This window comes from Arvicola amphibius, chromosome 7 (genome assembly GCF_903992535.2).
Source record: "Arvicola amphibius chromosome 7, mArvAmp1.2, whole genome shotgun sequence".
NCBI lineage: Eukaryota > Metazoa > Chordata > Mammalia > Rodentia > Cricetidae > Arvicola > Arvicola amphibius.
The window spans coordinates 56,971,340-56,998,018 of NC_052053.1; the positions used below are offsets into that span (position 1 = coordinate 56,971,340).

The 26,679-nt window shown below is 40.1% G+C and overlaps 1 protein-coding gene and 1 pseudogene across 7 annotated transcripts in view; both read right to left on the reverse strand.

Annotated features, from left to right (window-relative positions):
* Rabgap1 (RAB GTPase activating protein 1) overlaps nt 1-26,679 on the reverse strand; it is a 147,880-nt gene that overhangs the window by 70,865 nt on the left and 50,336 nt on the right. For all 7 annotated transcript variants that reach the window (XM_038336124.1, XM_038336122.1, XM_038336126.1 and 4 more), the window contains 2 exons: nt 7,712-7,886; nt 1,712-1,805 (listed from right to left, as the gene is read on the reverse strand). In XM_038336124.1, the coding sequence (XP_038192052.1) occupies nt 1,712-1,805; nt 7,712-7,886 (269 nt within the window). The remainder of the gene's footprint in view (nt 1-1,711; nt 1,806-7,711; nt 7,887-26,679) is intronic.
* Nucleotides 4,741-5,356, reverse strand: LOC119818751 (annotated as a pseudogene).

Sequence of the window (26,679 nt, forward strand, 5' to 3'; positions counted from 1 at the left end):
ACAAACAAACAAACAAAAAACCCAAACCTGGGGATATACAAATAACATAAAAATAATGAATATAGCAAGGCACTCATATCATGTTTGGATACTCTGCTCTGCCATTATAGGTATCTTATGTAACATAGGTAAAGAAAAACTCTACCTGAGGGTTCTACTATTTAACACACATGTGCACGCGCACATATGTGCGCCGCGCGCGCGCGCGCACACACACACACAGTGACCATCTCCTACACTTCTCTGATCACTGAGAGTACAATTTTCCCATCTTAACAATTCATCAGATGAATTTTCAATGGCTGTAAGGTGACTGCTGCTCTGCTCATGGAAGCTGACATACAGCACTGCTTTTTTTTTTTTTTTGCCTCATTTTTATAATAAAATTAAATTTCCCACACAAACGACAATGGGAAAACTGCCAATATCTGATTTCTGTCCCCTATTTTCTACTTGCCAATTGTGCTTAGATACCTTTAAACTAAATAGGGAAAATTATCTAACATTGAGAATTACCAATAATTGGAAGAGAGGAAAACACATTGTGAAGATGAACTGTTTTCCATCAAAGTGGGTTCTTTTTCTTTCTTTCTATTTTTTTTCAAGACAAGGTTTCTCTGTGTAACTTTCATGACTGTCCTGAAACTAGCTCTTGTAGACCAGGCTGGCCTCAAACTCACAGAGATCTGCCTGCCTCTGTATCCCGATTGCTGGGATTAGAGGCGTGCACTATCACAGGGGATTCTTAAGCAAGTTCACCATGTGCATGGTTTGCTAACAGGGCATTTTATGGTATAACTGATAAACATTTGGCCTGGATAACATACAAAGGCAAACAAGACAGGCCATCTCATCTGCCTCCTGCACAGCACCAATAGCCACATTTTGGAAGCACATACTTATTTTGAAACCCTAAGGAATTTCTTACCAGAGACTGTATGGATGTCTAATCTAAGTCCAATGGACTCCTGATAGCATCTAATTTCAGAGTATTGTACAATCAGGCCTGTGACCATTACGTTTCCTCACCTCTCGAGTAGAGGGCACACTTTTTTTTTTTTTTTTTTTTTTTTTTTTTTTTTTTTTTTAACATATTTATTTATTTATTACGTATACAATATTCTGTCTGTGTGTGTGCCTGCAGGCCAGAAGAGGGCACCAGACCCCATTACAGATGGTTGTGAGCCACCATGTGGTTGCTGGGAATTGAACTCAGGACCTTTGGAAGAGCAGGCAGTGCTCTTAACCACTGAGCCATCTCTCCAGCCCCCTAGAGGGCACACTCTTGCAAGTAGATTTATGGGGCAGTCTCCTTTGTGCAAGCCACTGTACAGAGACCTCCTTAAACTTCTTCATTCAGAGCTTGGTAAGTAAGAGACAGCTCTGGCATTAGAGAATGATAGTGGCAGCTACAATAGAGTTCTTATAGAGTTCTTATAATCTACCTATCTTCTTCACTGTACAGGACCAGCTAATTTCTCCCTCTCTGTCTATGAATTCCATGTCTGGAAATTCTTTTCTATCAATGAGGCTTCTGGTAAGTCTCAGAACCGATTCAAATCTCTGCTGTAATCCTTATAAATGTCTATTATATTCTAGAATGAGGCCTTACTTGCAGATTTCTGTTATCAGTTCTAGACTGAGAAGCAGGTAGGATTCCCTGTCTATGGGATGAGGTGACAGCGAGAGGCAGAGTGATTCTACAACTCACCATTTTGACAGTAGTTCTCCCCATGTTTCAAGAATTTTTTCTGCACATTCTTTGGATACATCACCAAATCCACTCAAGAGAGGTTCATCATTATCTGTAATAAGCAAAATTTAGGCTTATTAAAAAAAACATGGGAATATAAAAAGCAAATGTAAACATTTATTACTTCTATTTTGTTATATATTTAATATATATTATATTATTATAAAGTCATAATATATGTTCTTAGTATTTATGTACAAATCTGAATAATCCTGTCACAGGTACAATGATTTTATAACCTGTTTAATTCTCTTTTGCTTTCTATATATGTCTTTATTATGTCAATTTAGGAAAAGAGTCATTTATTTATAAAATAACTCAAAATGTGGAATGGTCTTTCTCCTTTTCCAAAGTAAGTAGCTTTATATACAAACAAATTTAACACCCACAAAAGTGTTTATTTAAAACAGTAAGTAGCAAACTTAGTCACCTAAAAAGAGTACCTGGTAAGTGATGTTTTGCTGAATCTTCTCTCCTGTTTGTCTCTCCAGCCCTCTTTCCCCAGTTTTACGTTTATGTTTTAAAATGCTATAATGATGCCTAATACTTTGTATGCTAATTTTAAAAGTATTGAATTATGACATGTATTCAAGGTAACTGAATGCAAGTGTTTGTATTTACATAATGATATAATAAAAATATGAAGAGTTGCCGGGCGATGGTGGCGCACGCCTTTAATCCCAGCACTCGGGAGGCAGAGGCAGGCGGATCTCTGTGAGTTCGAGACCAGCCTGGTCTACAAGAGCTAGTTCCAGGACAGGCTCTAAAGCCACAGAGAAACCCTGTCTCGAAAAACCAAAAAAAAAAAAAAAAAAAAAAAAAAAAAAAAAAAAAAAAAGAAGAGCTGTCAGTAGGATCTGTTAAAAAACACCAAATAGATAGATGGCAGTGGAGCACAGTTAAGACATTAATAATCATTATGTGTGTGAATGATCAATTACCATGAATATTTTTCACTGGTCTTTCATGACGTTATGACTTTCTAAATGTTCCACAGGATGACATTAATTTACAACAGAAAACAGAACATTAAAAAGGACAAAATGAATAATTTAAAATTTAAATAACTAAAATTAATTAATTAATTAAGAATTTAGAGGGGGCTGGAGAGAGTGCACAGTGGTTAAGAACAGTGGCTACTCTTCCAGAGAACCTGGTTTTGGTTCCCAACACCCATTTAGTGGCTCACAACCATCTGTAACTCCAGTCTCAGGGGATTTGACCCTCTACAGTCCTCGTTGGACACCAAGAATGCACACGGTACAGATATACACGCAGGCAAAATATCCATACGCATTAAAGCAAATATTAAATCAGTTTAATGAATCAAAAATTTAGAGAGTATAAAATATGCAGGTTGTAGAGGAAAGCTGAGGGCATAGCTCAGTGACAGACTTCGCATATTTGAGGCTTTGGTTCACACCCAGCACCAAAGATTAGAAAACAGCAGATGTTTCTCCACGCCCCCAAAAATTCTTAGCCAGGCAGTGGTGGTACAAACCTTTAATCTCAGCAGAGGCAGAGGCAGGAGGATATCTGTGAGTTTGAGGCTAGCCTTATCTACAAAAACTGGTACCAAAACAGCCAGAACTGTTACACAGCAAAACCCTGTCTCAAAAAACCAAAAAGGAAAAAAGAAAACAGAAGATGACAATGGCATATTATTTCCTTAATCCTGTTTCTGGACACTGAAGGGTTTCCAATGCTCAGCTTTCAGCAGCATTAGGATAATGTCTCATGGCCTTATTGGGAACATGCCTAGAAATGGACTTTTTAGGAAAAAAACACCATTACATTTTAGGATTTAGTAATTACCTGACAAACTGTCTTTTTCAATAGTCGTGATGCTGTGCATTCTCACTACGTGGCTGCAGCAGTACTTGTCCTCATACAACCTCACCCAGCCAAAATGTGAGGACAGCATCACCATGCACCAGCCCTCATCAGAGTATTACCACAAAGCACCAACTTTATTTTTTTTTTTTTTGCTTTTTCGAGACAGGGTTTCCCTGTAGTTTCTAGAACCTGTCCTGGAACTAGCTCTTGTAGACCAGGCTGGCCTCGAACTCAGAGATCCGCCTGCCTCTGCCTCCCGAGTGCTGGGATTAAAGGCGTGCGCCACCACCGCCCGGCAAAGCACCAACTTTAAAAGCTCATAAATCTTTGAAATCTATTATCAAACTTCCTACATTGTAACATTTTGGATATTATTATAGTTTTGCTTGTGAGACAAGGAAAAGACACTGACTATAAATTAGATATTTCTGTATATGAATAATAATGAACAGAAAAAGCTTAGGACACTAAGGTCAATTTTTCTAAATTCATTAATATGCCAGAATAACACTACTTTGTAATTTCTCAATTTCCCATTCATTAAAATATTACATATACAACCCATGAAGATGACAAAAAAATGTGCTATTATGGGCTAGGTGTTGCTAAAATCCAATCATGCGATGAAATCTGTGTAATGTCAAGAAAAGTGTGGTAAGCTGTTCAGAAGCAGTAGGAAGGCCTATCTTCCACACTCAGCTTCTACTGCTCTGGCCCTTCCAATAAATCTCAAGAGTAATAACTTGGATTTGTCATTAGAGTCTCAGGTAACAGGCTAGAGGGAGAGAAAGGGAATGTAAAGTTATTTCAAGTTTCAGAATGTGGTTTTGTTAAGTGCTCAATTTCTTGTCAGATGTCCTATGGGTAAGAAATCTCTCTGGAGAGTAGTCATTTTTCCCAGGGAGTAAATATCACAATACAACATGGTTCCTGGTGGGAACACTAAATTAGAAAGATTCTGACTGAAGAAGACATGGTCACAATCTCTGTACTCCAGACGTCCTGTCATTAGCTTCTTGTTAGGGAAGTGTAGGGACTTAACTCAATCCGCCAATATTTTCTGAATGCCCATGCACACTGGCTATTGTGGGAAACACTAAGGAACACAGCAGGGAAAACTGTTCCTCTGCAGAGTTCATGCTCTAGTACCACTACCTTCCCCATGGACTATCAGGTGCCATTAGTCCTTCTTTCTTCCTAGTTAAGAACCATCAGTTAGCAGAGTGGGTGTGGTACAGGCCTTTAATCCCAGCCCTTAAGAGGCAGAGGCAAGCAGATCTCTGTGAGCTCAAGGCCAGCTCAGTTTACAGAGTTCTAGGACAACCAGTGCTATACAGAAAAACCCTATCTTGGAAAACAACAACAACAAATAACTATTAGTAGATTCTCCTGAATCTGCTAAAAATTTAAAAATCTTTTTTTTCCCCCACAGATTAGTACTACTAGGAGGCTCTTTCCCCAGTGGCTCCCATGGCTTCCACTGCAACATCTTCCTTGTCAGACTTAGTTCATTTTCAGCCTGAAGAATTACCTCTTCTACTTCACCACCCTGAAGCAAGTTTTCTAATTTTTAACATCTGGTTCGGCCTTGACCACATCCAGCTTCTCATTGGTGATCTGTTCTGTGTATTTTCTATAGGCTGCATGTTTAAGGAACTGCTTCAGAATATCAAGAATCTTTGCATACAATATTGTTAGCCTCTCATGTGTAGTGTGGCACACTGCCAATCCCACCAGGCCGGTGGTCTTCTTCAACGCACCCGCCATGACAGCACCCCCTCATACCATTTTTTAGTTGGGCCAACTCTGCAACTCTTTGCAACCAGCAGATATTCCTCAAGCTCCACTGAATGGAGACTCAATAGTCTCCTGTCATGATAGCCTCTCTCAAACTTGAGTTCTTTGTTTTACTGCTGAGTTTCAGGAGATTTATGGAGACAGTTTTCTATTCTTCATTGTAGCTGATACTGACCAAAAAGAGAAGCTCCAAGTTGTAAGTCTACCAGACATATAATCGACAATCTCAAACAGTGGAAATATTGTAAGTTTCCCATGAAAAAAAATTAAGGGGTCGGAGAGATGGCTCAGCAGTTAAGAGCAATAGCAACTATTGCAGAAGTCCTGGGTTCAAGTCCCAGCACTCACATGGCAACTTAGAACTTATAGTCCCACTGAATCTGATGCCTCTGCTAGTGTGCAGACATACATGTAGACAAAACACCCACATACATAAAATAAATAAATAAATCTAAAAAGAAAAAAGAAGAAAAAACATAACTTGAACTGGTTTGAAAGGGGAATGCCAAATTGCACCTGACCTCAAAAAAACACATGGGTCTTTTTTTGCACTTCAATGATTTATGAGAACTAAATGCAGACGATGAAGACAGACTTCACTTCAGATTTTAAGTACATGAATTTGATTGACATTGTAACTGCCATTTTCTATCCCTGTAGCTTGGGGCAAATTTACTTTTCTCTCATTTTACTTAATGTGAAAAACGAGGACAATAATAATTCCTACTTTTAGGTTTACTGTGAGGATTATTGAGAATAAGGCACTTTGCTACCACACAATAAGCATTTAATCATTAGGCATTAATAGTCCTAAAAACTGAACATAAGGTGATTAATTACAAGCGAGAGGGAATTATGCCAAAAAAACAAACAGGGAGGGAATTATGCCAAAAAAAAAAATAAACAAAAAAAAAATGAGGACGTAAAAAGTCATTGCTTACTCTAACCTTGAAAATGCACACGCAATCATAGGTATTTATCTCTTTTAACAAAGATAGTGATTCCTTACATCTCTATAGTTTTGTTAATGTGATTTCTTTTTTTTTTTTTTAATTCAAAATTAATTTTATTAACGCAGTCTTGGAGTTTCACAATGTGGTCAGATACCCCACAACACTCTGTTTCTTGTTCTCGCTCTTTCTCTTTCTCCAATCTTCTCACTTTCCACATACCATATGCCCTCTGTTTCTCTCTGTCTGCTGTTCTCTCTCCCACTCTTTTTCACTCTCCTATCTTTTTTCTCTTTTCAGTTTTTCTCTCTATTCCTTTATCTTCCTCTCTCCCCTCTTTTGCTCTCTCACTTTCTCTCTGTGTGTTTCTCTTGCTCTCTCTCCCCTCTTTACCACTGACTCTCTTCCCACCTTTCTCTTCTCTCTGTGACTATCTTTCCCTCTCTCCCTCTCCCTCTAAATCACCCATTTTACTTCTCTGCCTTTCCCTTTTCCCTCTACATCTCTCTCTCTTACTTTCTCTTTCCCTCTCACTTTCTTTTTTTTTTCCCCTCATGGTTTATTTTTTTTTTTTATATTTAAAAATTTCCATCTCCTTCCCTCCTCCTCCCCCCTCCCTCCCCTCCTCCTCCCCCTTCCCTCCCCGATTTCTTAGCCAGAAATGTTCAGAGAAGCCCATTCCTCTCCACTGAGTTTTTGTATTTTCAATCCCAGCTCAGAAACCACCCTTATGATGTCCCATTAGATCCTTGAGTGAAAAATTTAATCAATTTCGAGTAAACTTCAGATTCAAACTCAAATGACCTTCATCATCATCCATTTCATTCATTAAAAATGAAGCCGCTGTACTGCTATGAGCTAGACAACCATTGTGAAATATTCTCTTTTCCTGTATCTGAGACTTCCTGTAGTCTCCACTTCTGTGTATTACCATTAAATAGTGACCAGCACATTATAAAATCTCATTTTCCTCAATTGGATTACAGGTACCTTAAAGAATGCCCAGTGTGGTCTGGTGAGATGGCTAATTGGGTAAATGTGCTTGCTGCTATGCTTAGTGACCTCAGGGTGATCCCTGCAACCCACAGGGTGAAAAGAAAGAACAGATTCCAGCCAAGTTGCCCCCTGACTTTCACAGGTACACTGTGTCACAAGTACAAAACAAACATACTCAAAAATAAATACTGAGAGAGAGAGGCAGAGAAAGGCCAACATCGACTATTTTCCGGCCTTTCCTAGTTGCTTGTCTATGGGAGAATCTCACAAGTGCTCACTGAATGAATTCCAATCCCATGTCCCATTATCAGCCCCATAAAGATGGAGTTGCAGCAGTGTGGATAGCCCTCTACCCTCCACACAATCTTTCTATACTTACCTTCGTCTTCATCATCTTCCGGAGGAGAGGGAATCATGGAGCTCTGAGATCCAGACTGTGGCAGGCGAGCTGAAGGACTGGCTGTAGTTTTCCTCCTCTCTCTCTCTGACTCACTTTCCAAACACACAACTTCATATAAAGTATCAGCATTATTCTTCCTCTCCTTTTGCTTTATCTTGACAACAATAACAACAAAAGAGCAGATTATGAAGTAAAATTCTATTTTAATCACTTTTGATTTTATATTGGATATAAGAATAAATAGTGGTTTCTTGAATCCTATACCAATGTAACCTTTATCAAGCAGAAAAGCTTATGTTAAGACTTAAACGTCTCCCAGCACTCAGGAGACAGAGGCAGGCGGATCTCTCTGAGTTTGAGGCCAGCCTGGTTTACAGAGTAAGTTCCAGAGCTACACAGAGAAACCCTGTCTCAAAAAAACCAAAAAACCAAAACCAAAACCGCAAAAAACAAACAAACAAAAAACTACCACCACCACTAATAGAACGTCCCCCACCCCCAAACAAACAAACCCTTTAAATCCAGCATGTAGCAATCAGAAGCAAGTGGATCCTCTGTGAGTTCAAAGCCAGTCAGGGCTATATAGACACCCTGCCTCAGACAAACAAACAAAACCTCTTAAGAAAATTGAACACTTTAAGTGTTCTATAGTTTTATCTGTCAATAAAATAATCACCAGTATTTAGTTAATGTGAAAGCTAACCATCCTGTGTCTTTCCAATAAATTTAAGGTGCCTTTTCAGGTTTCTTACCTAAAATCACATATTAAATCCATTCATACATTCTAAAAATTTAGCACTAAGAAAATCCTTTTCTTCTTTTGCTTAACACAAGCAATACACAGGAGATTTTCTTAATTCCAAATCAACAGTTCAGGGTGGGAAAAGGGCAATGGGTGGGGATGAACAGCCAAAAAGACATCAATTAAAAATCCCACCAATTTTGCCAAGTGAAATCAACCTATACGTTGGTTTTTACTTTTAGGCAAGCACTATAAACAATTTACACAGGCCTAATTAAAAAAAAAAGACACACAAATACAATTCTGTCAGTATAATACATATTTTGAGCACCTTAACATACTTATTATGCCAGTTGGAAAAGGTTATCATGCGACATGAAGCACAAGGGAGAGAGAGAGGTTGTAAGCACAGAAAGGTGCACAGCAGACAGATGGTGATGGACCTCCACAGGGTACCGGAACATCAGAGTGGACTTTACCACCCCAATCTCCTCTTGGCTTTTCATTGCACAAACATTACCCCAATCTTGGGAGTAAGGCAACGTGTCCTGAAGCACAACTTAATCTGGGAGTCTTAGCCTGAAGGCCAGCAATCCCTGCTGCAATAAGCCTCTCTGTCAGGAGAGGTCAAGCACAACACAGAGTAAGCACAACAAAACCTCCCCAACAGGAACAGTGTGGAGCCACAGCAGGCTATTTGATTAGTTAATAACTGACTCTAGGATTACTTAGCTTTCTAGATGAATATGTATTTGTTCCAAATTTAGCTACTCATTATTAATAAAGGATTCTGGCTCTGTGATGGGACATAGTAGTCTGCAGATTTGTGTCTAGGACATATGAAAATTATTTCTATCAAATAGAAAAGACAACCCAAAGGTAACCTATAGGATACTAAACTTAGTAATCTTATTCTAGCACATTTTTTTAAAAAAGAAGGACAACATAGTCCCAAGATCTTAAATACTTAGCATTAGTTTTTATCATCTTACTGGCTAATTCATTAGTGAACTATATTATAATCCTTGATACATATTCATCCCTGAATAGTTAAATTCCTTGGCAGGAAAATATTATTTAAATCTTTTGTTTTGATGTAATTTTGTTAAATTATTCTAAAAACCAAAACGAAACACAGTGTCTCACTGTATAAACAGGCTAATGTGAAAAAGCCAACAGACATCCACTTGCTGCTACTGTCGAAGTGCTGGGGTTAAAGACATGCACCAACGGGCCTGGCCTTTATTGCTCTTTGAAATGTCACTTAATTGCTATCTGAAAGACTTCAAATACTAGCAACACATATTAAAACAAACAAATTTTTCTCCATGACTACAAAAATAAGGTTACCAATGTTATTTGCCTAGAAAAAATATGCCTTGTGAAGTTACACAGAACTGAGAATGGAGACAAACTGGTAAGTTAACAATGCCACATGTGAAGATACTCACTGTTCAAGGACAGGGGATGCATTATACTATATTAAAAACCTCAGAATTTTCTATAGTAAAAAGCTTTGAAATTTACATGTTACAACACATATTTTTATAAATATTAAGTAATTTAAATAGGTAAGTTTCTAAACTATGTTACCATACATTCAAATATATAAAGTAAGTTACTATATAGTATACAATACATACTATATATAAATTATAGATGCAGACAGATCTCTGTGAGTTTAAGGCCAGCCTGGTCTACAGAGTGAGTTCCAGGACAGGTTCCAAACCTACACAGATAAACCCTTCCCTGAAAAAACAAAATAAACAAATAAAATTATATACATAATTATAAGAAAATCAGTCTGATAGGACAAAAGGAGAATAGACATGAATAAATTAAGACATTCCTTGTTCTTGGGTAAGATGATATCTCCTTAAGAGAAGTAACTTTTTCCCAGAACAAAACTAATGGATTCCATTGTTTATCTAAAAAATGAACAAGAGTATCTAAGAAAGACCATAAACACAGGAGTATTTGCAGAATGAAATGGATCCCATAACATACAAAGACATAAAATCTTTGACATCAATGCATTACAAATGGACCAGGAAGGAAACTCCCCCCACCCCGCAAAAAAAAAAAAAAAAAGGGCCAAAGATACATGAAAACTGGATAAAAAGAGCGTTACCAATCACTGAACAAAATTAATGAATTTCACCTGGGCAGTTGGATGGCGCTTGGGAAATAAAGGCAGCCCATTTCAGTGAACAATAGATCACTACATTAAATACTAATGAATCACAGATCTAGAAACATCATGATAGCAAGTCATAGAAAAGGGGAATATTATTTTTAGCTTTACAATTCTGAAATCAAATTCAGATGCTTTAAAAGGAAAACTTGATAAATTCAAGGACATAAAAAGAAATGGTGTGACAAACTGAAAAAGAATCACTAAAATTAAAGTGAAAAGATTAGTGAAAAACTGGGAAAACATCTAAAGGGTTTAACTAATAAATACATAAAGAACCTATAATCCCCAGAACAGAGGAGGAAGAGGAGTTAAGAGCTTACCCTGGCTTGGGACCCTATCTAAACACATACACGCATGCATGAATTTGTGCGCGTGCACACACACACACACACACACACACACACACACACACACACACACGCACACAATCAAATCAAAAAGAAAAAACAAAGTAAATGATGTTAACAGGAAACATAGAAAAAAAAGGAAAATTACCATTATGCATAAAAGGTAAAATTATCCACAGTAAACACTGCACCATCCAGATCCATAAAACGCTTTTAGAGAAACAGGTTGAATGTAAAATATTCTCAGGTTATAGTAAGTTTAAATGGAACAGAAAAATATCTACAACATACTAATTTATATTTTAAAACATGTTAAAATCCACACAAGAATATTTATTATCTTAAAAAAAGAAAGAAAGAAGAAAAGCAGAAACCAGTAAGTGTTACCTGTGGAATGGGGTTTGCTGACAAAAACGGGGACACTGCTTCTGATAATAGGTTTACAGAATTTTGCTTCTTGTTAGTCAATATAAGCATTCTACATATTCAAAAATTAAATTGAGAAGAACACAAATAACCTAAGCCCACAACTGAAAATAAATAGAAACAAATAAGCCTAAGTATACATCATATGATAACAGGACCACAATGAAAAAAGTTATTCTGAGTTGGAGTATAATTCATTCTTGGGCATTTGTGTAGCTCAAGGCTCTGAGTTCAAGTCTATCACTACGACAACCATTATTACTCCAAGTATCAATTTTATGTTACTGAAAGATACTTAAAGACCAAAAAGAAGTGCCACAAAAATCTTAAATTTCACTGAATATTTTATTAAGGCAAAACTAATATTTTTTGAAACTTGAAGACAAGTAAAATTAAGTATACTATTGGTCTTGTAACTAAGACCAATATTCATAATAAAAAAAGAGAAAACTTTGTAATGTTAAGTTTCTATAGTAAATGTTTAAATAAACTCAATGAATTCTGGCAAGCATAACGAATGGATGCTAAGAAAAAGCTGATACAGAGCAGAACATAGTTGGATCCTCTTATCTGTGTTTCTACTTTCCAGTTTCAGCTCCCAATCATCCAGTACAGGCAAAAATAGTAAATGGAAAATCACAGAAGTAAGCAACTGACAAGCATTAAATTGTATGGTGATCTGAGTAGTACATGAATTTGCCTAGGACACAAATCTTCCCTTTGCCATCACACACAGGCTCCCTTCCTTTGGTCAAGAGACCAGTGTCACTGTAGTGTGGTGTTTGTGTTGAAGTAACCTGGGTTTCAGTTAATAAATAGCTTGAAAGCACAGCACTGAAGTTATAAATCTGGACATGCTTTAGATATACCAGGAAATGTTTCTTTGATGTAAGATTCCCCTCTGTATGCTGTATGTTTTATTACCATTGGTTAATAAAGAAGAAACTTTGGCCTATGGCAGGGCAGAGCACAGTAAGACAAGAAAAACTAAACTGAATGCAGGGAGAAAGAAGGTGGAATCAGGGAGATGCCATGTAGCTGCAGAAGGATGATCCCAGAACCTTACTGGTAAGCCACAAACTCGTGGTGAAACACAGATTAATAGAAATTGGTCAATTTAAGATGTAAGAGCTAGCTAGGAATATGCCTAAGCCATACAGAGTTGTGATTAATATAGTTTTATGTGATTATTTGGGTCTGAGCAGTCGGGAAACAAATGAGCAGTTTCTGGTTATACTTTTTCTTTAAGTAAAACAATGGAAGTTCTTTATTTAGTTGATTAAGAAAGTGAATCAGTTGGGTGGTGGTGGCACACACCTTTAATCATAGCACTCTGGACACAAAGGTAGGTGGATCTCTGTGAGTTTGAAGCCAGCCTACTCTACAAAGCTAGGACAGCTGAGCCTACCAAAGAAAGAATGTCTGGGGGGGTGGGGGGAAGGAAAGACAGTAAATCATGTGCTAAATTTTTTTTATGATAGATGGTCACAATAGTCTAAAACAACAAATTTTTGCTAATTTTGTTGGACTTAAACTATAAAAATTATGTTCACAGCACAGAAAAATTGCTTAGTTAAGACATAAAAGGTATTAAATTTGCGTGCATATAGGAAAAAAACAGTGCATACATAGGAATCAATAGTAGCCAGTGTTCCAGGCACCCACTAGTGATTTTGAAATACATCTCCATGCATGAGAAAATACTATATTTAGGGAGGGCTTGAAAAGCCGGCTCAGTGGTGAAGAGCCTTGGCTGCTCTTCCAGAGAACTCAGCTTTGGTTCCCACATGAGGGCTCACAACTGCCTGCCAGCAGATTCACAGAGGATCTGATGGCCTCTTTCATACCTCTGTGGATACAAGGCAAACACACGGTACACAGTTGCAGGCCAAACACTTATACACACACGAAAGAAATGGGAGAGGGGAAAGAAGAAAATAAAAGAAAAAAAAACCCACTGTATTTATAATCTACAAAATGTATTCTACCAAGAGCTACTGGCTATAAATACAAAGGGGAAAAAAACTCACTTTTACAAAGAGAAGAACCAGAGAACCCACCTTAACTGATCATATTCCCACTGAAAACTGTGGAAAAACATGCATTTCCTAAATTAGCAGTGAAAGAATTCTCCAGTATACTAAAACATGCTGAAACACAGGGGCTGCAAATATAGGTCAGCAATGATGAGCCCCGGCTGCTCTTCCCAAGGACATGACTTTCTTTCCTAGCACCCACATGGTGGCTCATAACTATCTATCATTTCAGTTCTGGGAGATCAGACATCCTCTTCTGGCCTCTTTGAGCACCAGTCACCCATTGAGAGACATCTGAGGGCAAACGCTGATACATAAAGTCAACAGTTTTTAAAATGTTGGGATATATTTTAATTCTGTGTATACAGTATGTATCTGGTGTATGTGTGTGTGTGGTATATGCACATATCACGCCTGTGGTATGTGTGTCTGTGTGGTATGTCTGTAGAGTATGTTTGTCTTTGGTGTGTGTGTGTGGCAGTGTAGTATTCTGTGGTGTGTGTGACTGTGCAGTGTATGTCTGTGGTACCCCCCCCCCTCTCTCTCTCTCCACCTTATTTCCTGGAAACAGGATCTCTCACTGAAACTCACCATCTCATCCAGGCTTGCTTTGGTCCTTCAACAGTGGGGTTCGAGGGATGTGGGGTCATGACCACACATTTATGTGGGTGAAAGGAATTCAAACTGAAGTGTCCATGATTGTTCAGTAGGCACTTTTAGCCAAGAAGCCATCTCCCCGGTCCCTAAATTTGGCAGATGTATACTAGTTTACTGCATATGCTATACACACACACACACACACACACACACACACACACACACACACACACAGAGCAAATGAGAAGAACAAGATGCCCAGGTTATCAGTTATGGTTATATTAATTACTTATCTCTATGATTCTGGTAACATCACTTAAGTTTTTCAGCTGATATTAACTTTATTTGTAAAATAGCAATTGCATACAAAATTGAATGCCCTATAGTTTATTTGGCAGTAAGAAGTTTGTAATTTATTATTGTGTATGAGTACAGACATGCATGGACCATGGCATGAATGTGGAAGTCAGAGGACAACTCTGACAAGTTAGTTTCCTTCTAGTATCTACTTTTTTCTGCCACACTGCTAGCTGACCCTGAGGTTTCTGGACTATTCGCCTATCTCTGTCTCCTTGCTGGCTGTGGGAATTCTGGGATTACAGATATATATACATGACCACATTTGACTTTTTTACATGGCATTCAATAATCAAATATGAGTTATCTTGCCAGCCCCCAAATTCTATAATTTGATATATTTTTTTCTTTTTCAGTCTTTAAAATTTTTGTTTTAACTTATGTGCAGTTGACTCTTACTTGCACCTGTGTGTCCTGTACCTGCAAAGCCAGAAGAGGGCACTGCACTCCCTGGTACTGAAGTTACAAATGGTATGAAGGCTGGGAACTCATTCTTTAAGAGTACTCAGTGCTCTTAACTCCTGACCCATCTCTTCAGCTGATTTCTCTGTCTTTTTTTTTTTTTTTAAAAAAACTACATTTATTCATTTATTATGGGAATGTGTGATGTGCTCCTGTATGGAGTTGAGAGGACAATTAGCAGGATTTCGCCTATAATTTTATACTGCCAAGAATATCTTGTTGGTTTGCACTTACCTTATGCCACTATTTCGAATTTAGATCCTTTTTAGTAAATGTTTTTTTTTTTTTTTTTTTTTTTTTTTTTGGTTTTTCGAGACAGGGTTTCTCTGTGGCTTTGGAGCCTGACCTGGAACTAGCTCTTGTAGACCAGGCTGGTCTCGAACTCACAGAGATCCGCCTGCCTCTGCCTCCCAAGTGCTGGGATTAAAGGCGTGCGCCACCACCGCCCGGCTCTTTTTAGTAAATGTTATCTGAACATTTAGCTTAAAGAATGCAGTCTTTCTTTCCTTACTAATTTAAGTTTCTTTTCTAATATGATTCCATCATAATAAAACATACCAGAAGGGAAGGATTCCAACTTAAAGAGGAGTTAGAGGAGTTACTGAGTCACCAGATAATTTAAGTGAAAGAAAAAACAAGGTTTTAAATATACAACACACACACACACACACACACACACACACACACACACACACCAACAACAACATTTCCTCATATTTATGATGAAAAACCCACAAAAAGTAAAAAACCAACAATAACATGAAAGACTATACATTGTGTATTTTAAAAAGCTGCTTGGTAGTCCTATTTTGTTTTCTGTCTGCTCAGAAATCAAAAGGGCTACAAATTTCAATTACTACTTAATTTAAGTAAATCCTAAAAAAAAAAGATTTAGTAGAAAGACAAAAATAGCCTGTCTCTGTGGAAGAATCCTGCTGACACTCAGAAGGCTGAGCAAGTATTATGCTTATGGTCATTCTGTGAAAGTGTATCTCTCTAGATGACTCATCCAGGAGAACAGTGCACACGCTCACTGAGTTGCTGTGAAAGTGTATCTCTCTAGGTAACTCATCCAGCAGAACAGTGCACATGCTCACTGAGTTGCTGTGAAAGTGTATCTCTCTAGGTAACTCATCCAGGAGAACAGTGCACATGCTCACTGAGTTGCTGTGAAAGTGTATCTCTCTAGGTAACTCATCCAGCAGAACAGTGCACATGCTCACTGAGTTGCTGTGAAAGTGTATCTCTCTGGTAACTAGTCCAGGAGAACAGTGCACATGCTCACTGAATTGCTGTGAAAGCGGCACAGGACAGACAGCAATGGCCAGTAAAGTGATGGATGCAGGCAGGCTACTAGATTACAAGGAGTGCGATTAAGACTAGTTGTGAGTGTCTAAAAATCGTGAAAAATTGTTTCAGTACTTCATATTTTACTGCTGTGGAATATTCCTTTACACTGTGTGAAGGTATGTCACTGTGACAGGCTTAATAATAAGCTAAACAACCAACAGCTAGGCAGGATTTTGGGGGCAGAAAGAATGCTGGGAAGAAGATGGTGGAGACACAAGAAGACATAGAGGAAGCATGACATGTAATAGATGAGGCAACAAGTCATGAGCCATGGGGTAGTGCACAGGTGAATAAAAATGGGTTAATTTAAGTTATGAGACCTAGTTAGAAACAAGCCTAAGCTATCAGCAGGGCTTTCATAATTAATAATAAGTTCCCGTGTAGTTATTTGGGAGGTGGCTGGGACAGAGAAAGACTCACTACACTTTTATAGCCTAACTTTAAAAGTAAAGCTAAAAGTGCTAGAATACCTTAGGTATATATTTTCATCTCTTCAAGGAATTAAAAAAAATATTTTCATGAAGAAATACTCTATACTTAACCAAAAAAGTAATATTTCTACCAACCCATGCAGTCTTTAAAAAACAAAACAACAAAAGATTTACCTTCCCTAGTCTAGCAGGTCACAATACTTAAAATGAAGATAACAAGAAACCCAAGAAAAATGCAGTATCCGAAGAGTTATGTCTACTAACCCAAGACTAATAAACCAGAACATTAGTAAAAGAAACTTACAAGTTTGTTCTATAAAAATTATATAGTTTCTAGTTATTAATATAAATTATTTATTGCTTATTGCACTAGATACTTGTAAAAGATTTATCTTTATTTTACGTATATAGGTATTTTGTATTTTGCTTGCATTGTCTGTACACCATATGCGTAAGTGGCTGAAAGGCCAGAAGAGGGTGCTAGATCCCCTGGACTGGAGTTGGAGACGGTTGTAAATCGTCTAGGAATTGAATCCAGGTTCTCTGGAAGTGCAGACAGTGCTCTTAATCACTGAGTCAACATCTCTCAAGAGCTACTGTAGACACACTTTGTATTATTCCCTTACTCTCAGGACATTCAGTTATGCTTGTGAACTTACTTGACTTCTGAAGTGCTCTTCTGATGTGGAGTTCTTCTGTACACTGTGAATATGTGTTGCTTCCATTGGTTGATGAATAAAGCTGCTTTGGCCTATGGCAGGGCACAATATAGCTAGGTGGAAAAGCCAAACTGATTACAAGGAAAAAAGAAGGTGGGATCTAAAGGGATGTCAGCAGCCACCAAGGAATAAGATGCCATGAGAATAGAATTGAGTTAATTTATATGTAAGAGCTGGCTAGTAACAAGTCTGGGCTATCGGTCAAACAATTATAATTAATATTAACCCTGGGAGTGATTTTATAAGCAGCTGTGGGATGCAAAAAAGCCTCTGGCTACACTCTTCCCTGAGCACTACCATCCCACCTAAACAATGAATGGTGCTGGGTGTGGACAAGTCTTTAGTTCTTACCATTCAGGAAATAGGGGCAGAAGGATTGAGGGTTTGAGGCCAACCTTGATGGAATAAGGCTTTCGAAATGAGTAAATAAATGTTAAGCAATGTTCTCATTTATGACTTAGAATTTTCTGATTTTTGTCATAGTACCTCTTAAATAAAATTTCCAATCCAACTTTATAGAGTTTCTCTTTAATGCCAGATGAGGGAGCAGGATGAGGGAGATTCTATTATTGGGGCCAATTTAGAATTCAGTGAACTGAGACACACAGTCAAAGAAAATCACTGAAAGTCATAAAGCTGGCCATTGGTTAAAGGCAGGATGCTGGTTTTATGCTAATCTCCTTTTCCTGTGAAGGCTCAGGGTTACTCTGCTTCTTAAGACAATGATGGACAGAAACCCTTGTCTAAATATACTCATCAGAACTAATCTGGATATAAAGTAAATCCATACTGCTGGGGATCTCCAACTTGGGGCCCCATTACATGCTCAGGTCTCACTCCTCCCATTCCAATACCTGCCCCTCAAAAAGCACACCAAACAGCGGTCCCTTCCCTCGGAAAGCCTGCCAAGGTCAGCTCCTCTTCCTGGGTGCTGCTAAAGACCACGCCCATAGGCTACTTAAGACCTGGTAGCCATATTTATCTTGTGATTCATTTCCCGCCTTCCTGAGGGTCACCCAGGAGTGAACAGAGGTTCATTAAACTTGGACTTATTAATACAGTTTGATTGGCACATTGCAATAGTGGCAGCAGATAGCCAATAACTAGGGATTAAAAAGTCGAATCAAGTGGAGTTTTCTGGTGACCATGTGGCTGTGGAAAACTACTCTTTTTTCCCCCCCGCCATCTGACAGACTTGCTTGGTGAGTTACCCACTTCAAGCCAACAGCCTCAAATGGATCCAGGATCCCTTCCTGCTTGCCAAGCCACTGCAGCGACTGGCCCTTTACAGGGTAGGGACAGTTCTAGCCTCTTAGGATTCCTTGTCTGGGACAAGTCCCACTCAGGCATACTTTTGTCTTTCCGTTTTCTGGCCTCAGGCTATCTCAGGGACTGCCCTGCCATAGTCTCTGGCAGTTAATGATTTGAGACTGGATACTTCCAGGTCCAAGTTCGCTTCCCAGACACACTATGACATTTATCCAAACTGGGGCTGTCTCACCTTATATTGGTTTGAGCTACCCTAGCCAGGTTCCTGAGAACTGCATTCCTGCCCCCTCCCTTCCTACTGTCTGCAGGCAATCTTGCTTCTCTGTCTGCCTGTTATCTCATGCTTCTGTCCACTTGTCCTCCCAGTTTCCCTGACTTGTTGCTTTCATGGATGCTTACTCTAACTTTGCTTTTGCTTCCCTGATGTTTGGTCCAGCCATGGCTGTTTGCTTCCTCTGCCCCAACAGCCTGGAAGACCTACAGCTTATGCTACAGTCAGCTGTGTCCTCTCTGCCAAGTGGCCCTATAGGTTCCCAGTTCTCAGGCTCTTTCCCGGGTCCCATTGGTTCTTTCCCATGTTCTTCCCTCCCCAAACCCCTTGCTCCCTGCTCATCTGCTTCTCATGTCTTACCTCCAGGCTGCCCTTTCACTCCTTTTCCCCCCAACCTGAATGAATCTCTTGTTTCTCCTGTGTTCTCTTACTGGCATACCTTTGGCACGGTCTGCTTGCTCACTTTGACTTTGTCCAACAGGCTTCCCTAGCGGTTGGTCTGGCCTTGCGGGGATTCTTCCCACAGCAGGTCCATACCTTCTGCCTGTTCTGCCTTCTCTTCTACAGTATCATGTTGTAACTCTACCAGTCCGATCCACCTATAGCAACTCCACTCTCCTTGTTTGTTCCTGACTATTCAGTTGCCCTCCACAGCACTGCCACTAGGAGGCTGCCACCACCCAGGCAACTGCCATGGCCAGAAACTGTCTTTCCTATGCTGTTTTATATTGTAAACTCTTATTTTAGGGTTTTGTTTGCCTTTCTGTTGGTATGTCCCTGCTATTCTGTGTGTGTGTTTGAATAATGTGGTCACAGCATGCCTGTTCTATGTCTTTGTGTGTGTATGTGTGTTTGTGACTCCAGATTGAAACTGCTCTGGAAAACACCACGTGATCTGCAAAGACGTTATAACATTTGGGCAAGTGCCATTTTGACTAAGGTCAGAGACAGAGGTCTTCTGAGTTTACTGCCATCTTTAGTAAGGGTGACCACACGGACTGGCCCCACCAACGAGACATTAGACCTCCAATATGCTTTGGGTTAGGATATGTTTCTGTATGATAATTCCTGTCTTGTCCTAAAAATAAAGTTTATAAAAGATAGGATTTAAAACAATGCTGGCTTACTGAGATATTAAAAGCTGCACCTCTACATTCATGTACAGGAATGAATGAGCCAGATTTTGTAACCTAAGAGTAAACCCCTTGATGTTATTGATTTAAAACATTAAACTGTTTACAATGTTAAAACTTGGTTTTGCCTTACACAGATTATGATTATGCTCTAGGTCTCAGGCCCACAACTGAAAACTAGAGACTGAAACATTCCTTCTAATCTTGTGCCTTTATTAACTGTGCTAGTCTGTGACTAACTGGGTAAACTGTATGTCCATATGTAATTTATATGATCTCCAAGCTAAGCCTAAACAATATTTGTCTAATTTATATATACCTGACAGGTAATCATACCCTGATCCTTAAGCACCTTTACAGATCTGAGAGTATGGCATAAAAGAAAAATGCTTTTTATGATAGACATGCCAGCTCCTGGCACATCCTGTATCTTCTCCAAGACAGATAGCTGTAGAACTTCCACCTGGAGGCTTGCTTCAAATGTGGCGATGCCAGCTACTGGGCAAAAAACTGCCTTTCACCTCAACTGCCAAGACCCTGTCCACACTGTGAACAAGCAGAGCAATAGGGGATTGAATGTTCCACCCTAACAAGTTAGGCAGGCCAATCTCCAAATCTCTATTCCACAGAAAAAGTCTGTCAGGCCTCCTGGGCTTAGCAGCTAAAGGCAAGCAAGTACTGCTTCTGAGACTTGTATTCGCCAAAGACCTGAGACTGCAGCCTAGGAAGCTAGAAGGCTGTCTGACTTCTGCTCAAATTTATTCCTCTCAGATTTGGTGGCCACTGATAAATAGGGTACCAGTTTAACAGCTCTCCTCTGCCCTCCAAGGCTACAAGTACCCTGGTAACTCATTAAGTTTCCTGTTAAAGTACAGACAGGTGTGCACAGTTCCTAGGCTTCAATAGTCCAAAATTAACAGGTTTAATTATGAACTCTGGAGGTTCAGAGTCTTAAATTTCCTCTGGTAGTCTTCTAAATTGTTCATGCCTTTCAAAGCAAAGCCATGGCCTTTTTACTAGGACACTAAGAGGTAAATCGGTTCAGTTATTTTACAGACACCCGCAGGTTCCTGGGAGAAGTTTTGCTACTGTGTTAAGAAATCTGGTCTGATGAAAAATAAGTCTCCAGTGCCCATTTGATCCCACCTCTTTTTGAGCATATTTTGCAGGTTCACTCCTCCAGCCTGGGCCAAGGCCAAACCTTACAGAGGGCCATCCAAATACGCCATCACCTGTACCAACTCCTAGGACTTCACCAATGGTACCACCTCTCCAGAATCAAGTGGACACCTACCCAGCAACTGGAACCTGGTTTTCTGAGATGTCCCAATGAACAGCCTATGTGCCCTCATGCTTTGTTCATTCACCCTTGCCTCTTTTGTACATCCAGGGCACTTCTCCATTTTATTCTTCCTGGCAGTTATTATTCTTCATGGCTAGACCTGTTCATGGGGCCAATGATAACAACCTACTTTTTCTCTAACCATGCTGTCTTTTCTGCATCCTCAAGAAACAAGGTTCCTGAGGTTTCCAGGATGGCAGCTAACTGAATGTTTTTTAACTTACACTGTCCACAGAATGTGAGCCACCAACTCCATGCCTGCAGGAAGTAGCAAGACTTGCGATGTTTAGGTGGAAGCCCTACCAGCATCCATACATACTCAAAAAGGTTTGGATGTTGGGGATCTCCAGCTTGGGGCCCCATTCCACGTTTAGGTCTCACTCCTCACATTCCAATACCCACCCCTTCAACAAGACCATCGAGCAGCAACCCCTCCCCTCAGAAAGATCGCCAAGCAACAGCTCTTTCTCTGGGGGCTGCTCAAGACCATGCCTATAGGCTACTTAAGACCTGGTAGCCATATTTGCCACGTGATTCCCCTCCCACTCTCCCTGAGAGTCACCCTCTGTTCATTAAACCTGGATTTATTTGTAGGACACAGCCATAACAAACTCGATAGAGGCCTGAGTCTCAGTTGTTTACCCTGGTTCCAAGAAAGACCACAAACTGAGACCACCCAGGCACCACCAAGGAACAGACCATCCAAAGGAAATGCCTAATGTTCCAAACCATTGTAGATAGGATCACCTGCCAGCACACACTCATCACTTTCCACAGGACACCCCTAGACAAATGTCAGCCAATCAGGGGTTCTGAACCTTAGAAATCCCTCACCCCTACCTTTGCTACTACAAAAATCCAACCCCAACTAAGCTTGGGGCTCTCCGACCACTCCAATATGATGGACACAGGGAGAGTCTTAGAGTTTGCAAACTTGTGTAAGAATAAAGGCTCTTTGCTTTTACATACAGGACTCAAGTCTCCTAGTTGGTTTTGAGGGGACTCCGTGATCTGTGCATAACATTATTAATTTAATTTGAATGGCTTATCATCAGTGGTGGATATCCAATAATCAGGGATCCAAAACTTACTATATACATAATACTATAATTTTATTGAGTAGAAAATCAAAGTTACAAGTACATAAACTTAATTCAACAAAAACTAAAATAAAATAATTACTGAGAATTACTATGCTCTGTCTGTCCTGTCTCTTTAAGAGACAAGCCTCGCCCACTTTCTCCCTCTCCCCCACCCCGCTTCTCTGTGCTGTTCCTCTTTCCCGTTTCCCTTTCCCCTCCAGAACCCACTAAATAAGTGCCCACATTCTCCATATGGTGTGCCTATCCGTCCTTGTCTCTCTCCCACCACAGCTCCTCATGTGACCAGCTGATGTGCTGTATGTAGTCTCTCACCTGCCACGCGTCTTCCTGCCTGGGACCTGCTGTCCCTCGTGGCCTGCTGTCTGCTGCCTGCTGTCTCCCTTGGGGAATGGAGCTGTTTTATTCTTACCATTATATTGGTGCTCATGACTTGGCCAGGCACTCTCCACGTTCCTGCCCGCCCACAGGTGGACTGGCTGAGGACACGTTGGAACCTTTGGCTAGGGAACCAGGTTTCTTTCCAACAGCCCCACATTCTATCTGCCCGAATGCTGACCTCTATGCACACCATCAACTTCGGTGGTGAGTTTCCCCCTTTCCAGTCAGCTAAACTGTTTCTGTGAACCTGAGGACTTGACCATTGAGCTCCTGGCAATGCCATGGTGTTCCTAGAAATGGGGGGAATCCCCCAACCACAGCTTTCATGGCTGCGGTTAAGCCCTACACTGACATTCATCTCTGGTTGCTTCCAATAGCTAAAAACGTGATCAGATGACCCAGGGTCATTCCTCTCGTACTAGCACTGCACACACTAAGCAGTGCGTTCACTTTAGGGCCTGGGGTCCCCGCTGTGAGAGATCATCCAGGACGGCCTCTAGCCTCTGGCTTTCCAGTTGGTCTCATCAACACTCCACCTGTAGAGAAAAGACGTTCTACAGGCCTTATGGTTACTGTTTTCACGTTTTCAGCTATGAACTATAAACCATCAAACTATCACACCTGCCTATGAATGAATGTTCTGTTGGTGTCCTGTTGGCTCTGCTTTTCTTTTCAGTGGGCAGCCCCTTCTACCCATCTGAAAATGTTCTTTTCGTCTCACTCCCATTCTGTCTATTCTACCCCTGCCACCACTACCACTGGTCCCGCAGAAACCAACAAGACGAGTCGATCCACGTGGAAGCTGTTTTCAATTCCAGCCTTTGCTCGCCGCCGCAGCTTGTGGCGCGGCAGCTTGGCAACAAAGTGGCTCACAATGCTGAGTAATTTTCCTCTCTACTTCATGTATGAAAGAATGTGTAAATGGTGTGGCCACATGGATGTAATTCTGTTTTAAATGTATGTTCTACACAGCCTCTAAGTCTCTCTTATTACTATATTTAAAACACCAACGCCCCCCACCCCAAACAACAACAACAACAAAAACCCATGACTTCTCCATACAACACGTGACCACTGCCATTTTGACTGAGGTCAGGTGACTTCACCGCCATCTTAATTGAGGGCCAGATCAGGTGACCAAGTCCCGCCATCTTTATTGAGGTATGTCCTGCCTGGTTCCCCAGTGCTGACTCTATTACATGTATGTTTTGTACAGTGGCATGCCTTTGGTAGGGCCCACCAAGAGCATCTACTGAGCCCAATTCTTGTTCACTATGTCTGTGTGCATGTGTGTACATACATGTAATTTAAATGCACCTATATTTATTGTTAAATGTTATAATTGTCTGCCCATTATATTTCATTCCAGACTAACAAAGCAATAAATCTCATGTTTTAAATTGGAATGTACTTTTAAGTCTCTTACTCCAACTCTGCTTTACCAGTTAAGTTGAGAGCCAGTACAATCAAGCTCATATCCAGCTCTCCAGGTAGATTCTATACTGCAGTTATAACTCATCTATACCCTGTAAACAGTCCTCAACTGCTCAGAGATCTGGGGAATATGGCATTCAAATGTTTAATTATTAAAAAACTGTTCATAACAAAAAGAGACAGACAGGTTGGCTTTTAGCAGCAGCACTCTACTCTACTTCCTCCAAAGAAGACAGAAGACAGGTGGGCACAGAACAATGTCCATCCGCAATTCACTTCAACTGCCAAGCGCTGACCACTGGGAAAAACTGCCTTAGATCTAAACTGAAGATCTCCAGACAGTGGACAGAGTCGCTGGAATCGACAGCCTAGCTGCTCAGGTCAAGGTAGGCTTGTCTTCCTGCAGATTTCTTAGCCCATAGGATCTTCTGGAGCCTGGCAGGCCCTGTGCTAAAAAGCAAAAGGCAAATACGACCCTCAGCGACCATGGAGGACCTGAAGGAGTAGCTCTAGGTGCCAACCAAGTAAGTTCTCTGTCATTTTTTAATCAATAGCTCAAGTAAAAATTTATCCTTTTCAAATATCTCTTATGAAGTTTGACAGTTGAGAGGTTTTATTAGTTTAAAAGGAAAACCTCACCAAACAAATTTCAACAAAATACAAATACAAGTTATTAAGGTGTGTACCTGCAAGTTATAAATGAGTGAGGACAAATACACACTATGGAATTTCTCTCTCACACTGCCTTCCACTGTCTTAAAAATACTTTTCATGGTGCAAAAACATCTGCCACAGTCATTCTGACATAAATATGCTAAAACTTATGCTTTCACAACCCCCCAAATTACTGAGTTCCAGGGAGCTGAACTGAAGGATCCATCTTAAACAGGTCAGATACATCCCTCTCAATTCCCTGATCTTAAAATTTTTTTTCCTAAACTTAACTTTGTCCTCTGTTCTGCAAAAACCTTAAACAGGTGTAACAGACACCAGACATTTCCATACCACAAACACCAGACAGGAGCAAAGGGACCAGCTACCCCAGGATGTGACCAGCACCCAGCTTTCTCAAGTTCCCCCCCCCAAGACAATGCCCACAAATAAGGAAGAAGCAGTCTTGAGAATCTACCACCTAATTCCTTTTACCTGTTGTGCCTAATCTCCTGCCTTTTTATCATAAAAAAGAGATGGGAATGTAATGGTCTGTCCTGTCCCTTTAAGAAACAAGCCTACTCCCTCCTTTGTCCGCCAAGACAAGCTAATCTTCCTTCCTCTTCTAGCCTGAGCTCTTTCTCTCTTTTCAGTCTCTCTCCTGAAGGGGTAGCTTCTAACCCCCCTGCCATTTCTGTTTTTTTTCTCTTTTTCTCTCTCTCTCTTTGCCCTCCCCCCTTTTTCCCTTTCTCTATCCCCTCCATAACCCACTAAATAAAAAGCCAGTTTCTCTCCACATGGCGTGCCTATCCATCTTTGTCTCTCACCTGCAGTGGCTCCTCGTGGGACCTGCTGACACGCAGAGGTCTCTCACCCGCTGTGTGGCTCCCTTTCTGGGGCCCGCTGCCCCGCATGGCCCACTGCCACCTCTTGGTGAACGGTGCCATTTTATTTTTACCATTACACTAAGTCCTTAGGATTTATCAGTGGATCAGTATTCAATGATTAGCAAAGATTATAAAATGGCTAAGAAAAATAAAAATATATTACATTGTATATAGTATAAAATAAAAAGATGAAAGCTAGTTATACATGTTATATCATTCACACACACATACACACTATGTTGCCCTATCTTGCAGGACATTGGCAGTACCAGCATAAGAATAGGCAAACTAAATGGGTACTCACGGTGAGCATTTGAGTAAATCTGAGTGAAAACTCACAGGATAAGGAAAAGATGAGCATTAGTCAATAGAAACCAGGGGAAAGTACTCCAAGGAGTAGTTGATAAGGAACAGCTGATAACTGAGTCCTTAAGAATGTGCCTAGAAGCCAGGCATTGGTGGTAGTATACAGGCCTTTAATTCCAGAACTTGGGAGACAGAGGAAGGCAGAGTTCAAGGCCAGCCTGATCTACAGAATGAGTTCCGGGACTGTTACATAGAGAAACCCTGACTTAGAAAACAAAAAATAAAAAGAACATGACTAGAGCAGTGTGCACCAGGAAAGGAAGAGAAAGACATATCTACTGGAACCTAGGAGGCAGCCCACTGATTACAGTCTGATAAGAATTTTGGCAAAAAAAAAAACAAAAAAAAAAAAAAGGGAAAAGAAAAAGAAAAAGAAAGAAAAAAGGAAAGAAAGAAAGATTGATTTCTAGCTCTTAAAAAATAAGGATTGAAATAGAGAGATGGCCCAG